The 5,508-nt window shown below is 67.6% G+C and overlaps 2 protein-coding genes across 2 annotated transcripts; one reads left to right on the top strand and one right to left on the bottom strand.

Moving 5' to 3' along the window:
- Positions 1-430: 430 nt before the first annotated feature.
- Positions 431-3,692, bottom strand: FA09DRAFT_332229 (hypothetical protein). The gene is made up of 8 exons (XM_025743371.1): positions 3,338-3,692; positions 2,962-3,251; positions 2,477-2,865; positions 2,012-2,383; positions 1,293-1,931; positions 1,124-1,173; positions 876-1,067; positions 431-770 (listed from the first exon to the last, which is right to left on the bottom strand). Exons 1-8 carry the CDS (start codon positions 3,629-3,631, stop codon positions 507-509), a joined length of 2,490 nt encoding a protein of 829 aa, XP_025595601.1. The 5' UTR covers positions 3,632-3,692; the 3' UTR covers positions 431-506.
- A 133-nt stretch (positions 3,693-3,825) lies between these two features.
- FA09DRAFT_362962 (hypothetical protein) lies at positions 3,826-5,482 on the top strand (the record flags this gene model as incomplete). The annotated part of the gene is made up of 5 exons (XM_025745534.1): positions 3,826-4,086; positions 4,142-4,683; positions 4,766-4,779; positions 4,888-5,236; positions 5,385-5,482. Coding segments are annotated over exons 1-5 (1,083 nt in total), but the record flags the coding sequence as incomplete, so codon positions are not given.
- Between the last annotated feature and the right edge of the window lie 26 nt (positions 5,483-5,508).

The raw sequence follows: 5,508 nt of genomic DNA, 5'->3' as shown, positions 1-5,508 counted from the left end.
TCGTCTTTCCAAGTGCCTACACGCTCGAACTCTAGCCCCGCGCCCTCCGCCCCCTGGCTTTTGCCCCCCTCCCTCCCGCTCTTAAAGGGCTGCGCTCGCAAGCTCGCCCAGCCTCGCAGCGCCTCTTCGTTGGAGGGAAGAGGGGGGGGGGGGGCGGCTCGAGGTCTTCACCATCGACAGCCGCTCAGCCCCCCCGCCCCGCTCCACGTCTGCTTGCGCGCCCCGAGCCCTTGTCCCACCCTTACTTCTTGCCGCACACAGACTCGCATACCCCCCTCCCCCTCCAACCCTGGTGTCACGATGCTCCACGCTTCTCTCATCACGCCTTGGCCCCCTCATGTCTTTGACCTTCTGGCTGTTGAGCTCACGTCACCCTTACGTCACGCTTTGCTGTCATGTGCCATTGCTTCTAGTCGGAGTATTCCATCTGCTCGCATCTCCATCCTTCGCGCTCTCTGCACCCACGTCGAACCCCCTCCCACCCCCACCCCCCATCGTGTGTGTGTTTACTCGGCTCCTTCTTGTCTCCTCCTCTGCTCGCTCAACCTGCGTCTCCTCTCTCTCGGCGTCTCTTCCTCTCTCTCCTCCTCTTGCTCCTCCTCTGCCCTTGCGCCTCTGCCCCAGCGGCCCGCCTTGGGCCCCCACTCGGCCATGCCCCACGCGTGCACGGCCGAGAGCACCGGCGCGCCATCCTGGCTGGCCCTGCGCTTTGCCGGCGAGTTTGGCGGCTCGGGCTCAAAGACTGTGGCGCCGAGGGGCGTCGTTGGGCCCTGTGTTTCATGCGCCGCAAGTGCACGCGTCAGCGAATGTCCTGCAGCCTCTGCAGCACAGGAGAGGGGGGGAGGGGGAGGGGATGTCAAGCTAAGGCTACGCACGGCGAAACTGGCCTCATCGCCGAACTCGGCCATGCCAAACTGGTTCGCCTCGCGGTGCGCGTGCGGCGTCGGCGGCAGCGGCACTTTCGAGAGGGGCATGCGCAGCGCCGCGTCGGCGCCCGAGCCCCACTGCGACATTTCCACATCGAGAAAGGGCCGCCAGGGGCGCGTGCGCCACGTTGGCCGCGACATCTGCGCCCCGAGAGGGGAGGTGAGCGAAGGAAGATGGGGGGGGGGGGGACACGCACCTCGTGAAGACGCGAAACGGCACGCTGGAAGGAAAAGCGTTCATCTTCGCCTGGTGGGTGATGCGCGGCGCGGAGGTGAGAAGTGAGCAAGGTGGGAGGGGTGGGGAGAAAGAGGGGTGGGGGGGGCGGGGGCTGGAAACCCCCCCCCCCCCCTTGCCATGCTGCTCACCGCTGAAGATAGCCAGACTCATGAAGCCCTCATTCCTGCCCTCCTTTCGCCGTCGCTCGCTCTTCTCGCTCTCCTCGCCCGGCATTCTGCGCCTCTGCGGCTTGGCCTGCTCTTCTCCCTGCGCTGCTGCTGTTGCGCTGGCGGTTGCGGCGGCGGCGGCGGCGGCAGCGTCGGACTGCGCCTGCGTCTCCTGCTCCTCTCTGTAGCGTCCGACGTTTGGGCGGAAGCCTTCCTCGGTGTCTTGCAGTGCCTCGCTCATCGTTTCGCTCTGCATCATGCTCTGCGAGTCGAGGAGTTCCAGCGCGCCTTCTCCCGCCTCGCGGCGTTCGTTTGGAAAGAAGAGGCCGTCGGGCGGCGCGGCGGCGCGCACGAGGAGCGCACAGCCGGCCTCGTAGAGCGCATCGAGGAGCGTGATGAGGCGCCGCGCCTGGTTCTTGTGCGAGAGCGGCAGCTGCGGCACGTCGTCGAGGATGAAGGTGCGGTAGGAAGACGCCAGCGTCAGGTAGTCGGCTGGCCCCAGAGGCACGTCGCACAGCTGCGCAAAGGTGAAGCGACACACGGGCGCCGCGGAGCCGCGAGCGGCGTAGGACAGCGGAATCAAGACGCGCCGACCGTACACCGTCACTGAGGCTGCCTTGCCTGGGCCGCACAACGCAAGAAAGCATCAGTTCGGCGAAAGTCAGCCGCCCCCCCCGCCCCCCCGGCCAGCCGGCACTCACCCTCTCTGCCAGCGACCAACTTCTCGCACGCCTCTTCAAAGCCTTTCTCCCCTTGTACGAAGTACATCTCGCCCTTCTCCTCCTCCTCCTCCTCCTCCTCCTCTCCTTTTCGTCTCCAGTCCCTCTGGCCGCCCATCTCGACGACTTCGCAGCGCTCTCGCAGCGCCATGAGAAACTCGGTGAGCGCGCGGCGCTGCACGTGGTTGGCAAAGAGATCCTCGGGCAGGCGGTTCGAGGAGCCGACGAGGACGCCGCCGAGGAACCAGTAGGCCGTGAGAATCTGGCGCAGCAGCGAGGCCGACGTGACGTCGACGAGCTGCAGCTCGTCGAAGAGAAGCACGTGGCCGTGCTGCAGAAAGAGAGTGGCGGCGGCTAGAAGTTCCGCAGAAGAGGGCAAACGGCATCAGCCTCACCACCCTCCGCCCGCTTTCGCAGCTGCCGACTTGGGGAAGAAGGCAAACGCACCATGCAGCGCCAAGCTCCTCTCCGTGCCCTGTCCGTCCTGCAGCGGAGCGCCCGGCGGCAGTGGCTCGTCCAGATCACTCCCCGCATTGCCGCCTTTGCCACTCATGGCGTCTGGCCTGTAGAACGGCATGCCCTTCAGTGCGCGCTTCCACAGCTGACCTGTGCCGGAGCGCAACGTGTCGTCTGCCTCGCTCGTCGTGGCCGCCGAGGCGCGCTGCCAGACGGTCCCCGTGCCGCGCTGAGGCGAGCGAGGCCCCGAGGACGTCGAGTCGCCGCTGCTCGCCGAGGAAGACAGGAAGGGAACGGCAGTGTTGCGCAGCTGTCGTCTGCGTTCGGCTTCGGCCCAGATGAGGCGATAGATGGTGAGGAGCAAGTGATGATAATGTCTCCTGTTGCGGCACCGGGCGTGTGTGTGTCAGCGCCCAGCATTGGCACGAGACTCGAGGGAGGCGCCGCGCCTCCCTTGCTCGCCAGCGCCAACTCGCCTGAACTTGCCGCGCACCGGCAGCGCCTCGTACCACGCGTCGAGGCACATTGTCTTGCCGCGCCCCGGCGGCCCGGTGAGGAGGATGCCGCGCGGCGTGTCGAGCGAGGCGAGCGTCTGTGCCTCGGAGAGATAGGCGACGAGCTCGCGCACCTGCGACGCATCCACTGCGCCGCCGCGTGCCGCTGCAGAGGGTGTGCTGGAGGCAGGAGAAGCGGCGCGCCGCGAGAGATGGGAGAGCAGATGGGCGGGCGGCGTATAGTCGCTCAGCCGACGCGTCAGGTCTCGCAGCTGCCCAGCGCCGAGAGAGAGAGGCCAGCACGGAACGATGAGCTGCCGGCCTTGCGCTCTCTCTCTCCTCTCTTCGCGCGACGCACCTTTGCCATGACGCGAATCTGCTCCTCGTCTCTGCGCACCTCGCCCCGCGCCACGGCGGCGAGATAGTGCTCGAGCGGATCGGTGGTGGTGAGGTCGGCCGTGGGCGCGGGCGCCTCGTCGTCAGCGGGTGCCTCGGCGTGGCGGCGCGTGCCGGTGTAGGCACTGGGCGTCAGGCGCGACGCCAGGCGGTGCGGGGCGGCGGGGGCATGTGGAGGCGGAGCGAGCGAGGCGCGAGAGAGCGGCCGCAGCGGCGCGGGCAGCGCCGTGCGCAGCAGGGGCGACGAGACTCGCATGGCAGGCCCGTGGCAACGAGGAGACTAAGGAGGCACGGCGACGAGGCGGCGTGGACGGAGATGGGGCAGGGGAGACAAGGCAAGCCAGGCAGAGCTCGGCATGTGTCAGCACCCCGCACGAGCCGCGCCGCCTGAGCCCGACTTCCGAGCCGCCGCCTGAGCTTCTGGCGCGCACATCTAGATTGACGTCTCTTCCCGCCGGCTGGCCGCTGCGCCCTGCTTCTCCACCTCCAAGCGCCGCCTTCGCAAGTCTCAAGCAGGCCAGCAGCAACGTCGCCCACCCAGCGTCACGTCTCTCCAGCAGCGCCTGCACTCGCTGCCGCCGCCTCGCCTTTGCACGCAGCCAGACTTGGCATCACGGCGCCCGCCTTGGCTATGGCGTCCGCCGCGGCGCCTCCGCCGGCGCCCGCTGTGCTTGCGGCATTGCAGCGTGCGGGAGTCGCCTGCAGCACATGGTGTGTCGTCTCCTCGTCTTTTCCCTTTGTACCTGCACTCATCATCCTCTGGCAGCTCCGACGCTCCCTCATTCTCCTCCGACGCGCCCCACATCGACCATCCTGCCGCGCTGCTGCGCGCATGGGCACGGCAAGACGTCGACATGCAGAGCACCATGCTCGGCTCGACGACGCCCTTTGGCACACACATCCTCGTCGCCAGCGGCCAGCGCGACTGGGCGCACGACGCCGCCGGCGAGGCGACGGAGGCGGGCGCCGTGCTGCGCGCGCTGCAGGCGCTGCCCACGGCTGCTGCCACGCCTGCCTCGGCGCCGCAGCAGCAGCAGGAGCAGCAGCAGGCGTGCATCGAGGGAGTATGGCGCGCCGCGCACCACACACGCAGAGTCTTGACGGCCTCGAGTGCGCTGGCGCTGCACGAGCAAGGCGGACAGACGAGCGTCATGCTCTTCCCGCACTGGACGGCCCTGTCGCCGCTGACGCCGCACAACGTCGCCGCGGCGGCGCCGTGGCTCGCGGGCGAGACGCAGGCGCTCAAGCCGCCGCAGCAGGCAGGCGTGGCGAGGATGGTGTTGCCTTACACGGCCGTCGTGTTGCTCTGTACGTTGCATTCTTTCCCCCCCACTCCCCCCTTGTGGCCATTCCCAACATCGACTGACCACTTTCTCGATCACTCACGCAGGCTCACACAAAAAGGTGCGTCCCAGGCGCGCGCGCGCGCGTCGTGGGTTACCTGCTTGGCGTTGCATTGCACGCCTCAGCCATGCTGCTTGGAACCTCACTCAAGTGTTTTATTTCCCACAGCGCGACGTTCGCTGTCATCTTTCCGCCTCTCTCCTCTCCGAGCATCTCCGCCACGTCGCCGAGGCCGCCGGCTGGGAGGTCGATGAGCGCGGCGACTTTGCCCTGCCCTCTTCCTCTTTCCCCTCTTCCTCTTCCTCCTCCCCCTCCGACGACGACGACGCTGCTACCTCGCAAGGCCTTGCGCGCGCAGCAGACGGAGCTTACGAAGGCCGAGGCTGGGGCTACATCCACGAGGCCGCGCCCGCCGCGCCGCAGCTGCGCGCGTGGCGACGCCGAGCGGCGGCCGCAAGAGGCGAGAGGGGCGAGCAGGAGCCAAAGAAGCTCGGCATGTTCTACTGCTCTCACATCGGTGCGTGTGTTGCCCTCTCTCGCTCTGCGTTCTCTCTCTCTCTGCGTGCCTCTCTCTCTCTCTCTGCCGCTTGTGGTGGTCCAGGCAGACCCCCCCAATGCATATTAACTCGCGCTGCCCCTTGCCCCCCCATGCCCCTTTCAAACAGGAGGCCATCGTTACGCTGCAAACATGATCTGCTACTTTCCAAACGGCGCGGGCGTGTGGTATGGGCGTCTCGATCCCGTCAAGGATGCAGCTCGCGTGGTGCGTCTCTCTCTTCTCGCCCCCCC

This window comes from Tilletiopsis washingtonensis (assembly GCF_003144115.1).
Source record: "Tilletiopsis washingtonensis strain MCA 4186 unplaced genomic scaffold FA09scaffold_23, whole genome shotgun sequence".
In the NCBI taxonomy this organism is placed as follows: Eukaryota; Fungi; Basidiomycota; class Exobasidiomycetes; order Entylomatales; genus Tilletiopsis; species Tilletiopsis washingtonensis.
This window is presented reverse-complemented; position numbering and strand designations above follow the sequence as displayed.

Coding starts and splice junctions, on each gene's coding strand:
- FA09DRAFT_332229 (XM_025743371.1), bottom strand. CDS start 3,631: ATGCGAGTCTCGTCGCCCCTGCTGCGCACGGCGCTGCCCGCGCCGCTG. Junction 3,252..3,337: donor AGATTCGCGTCATGGCAAAG/GTGCGTCGCGCG, acceptor GGCGCTGGGCAG/CTGCGAGACCTGACGCGTCG. Junction 1,068..1,123: donor CCGTTTCGCGTCTTCACGAG/GTGCGTGTCCCC, acceptor CTCGGGGCGCAG/ATGTCGCGGCCAACGTGGCG.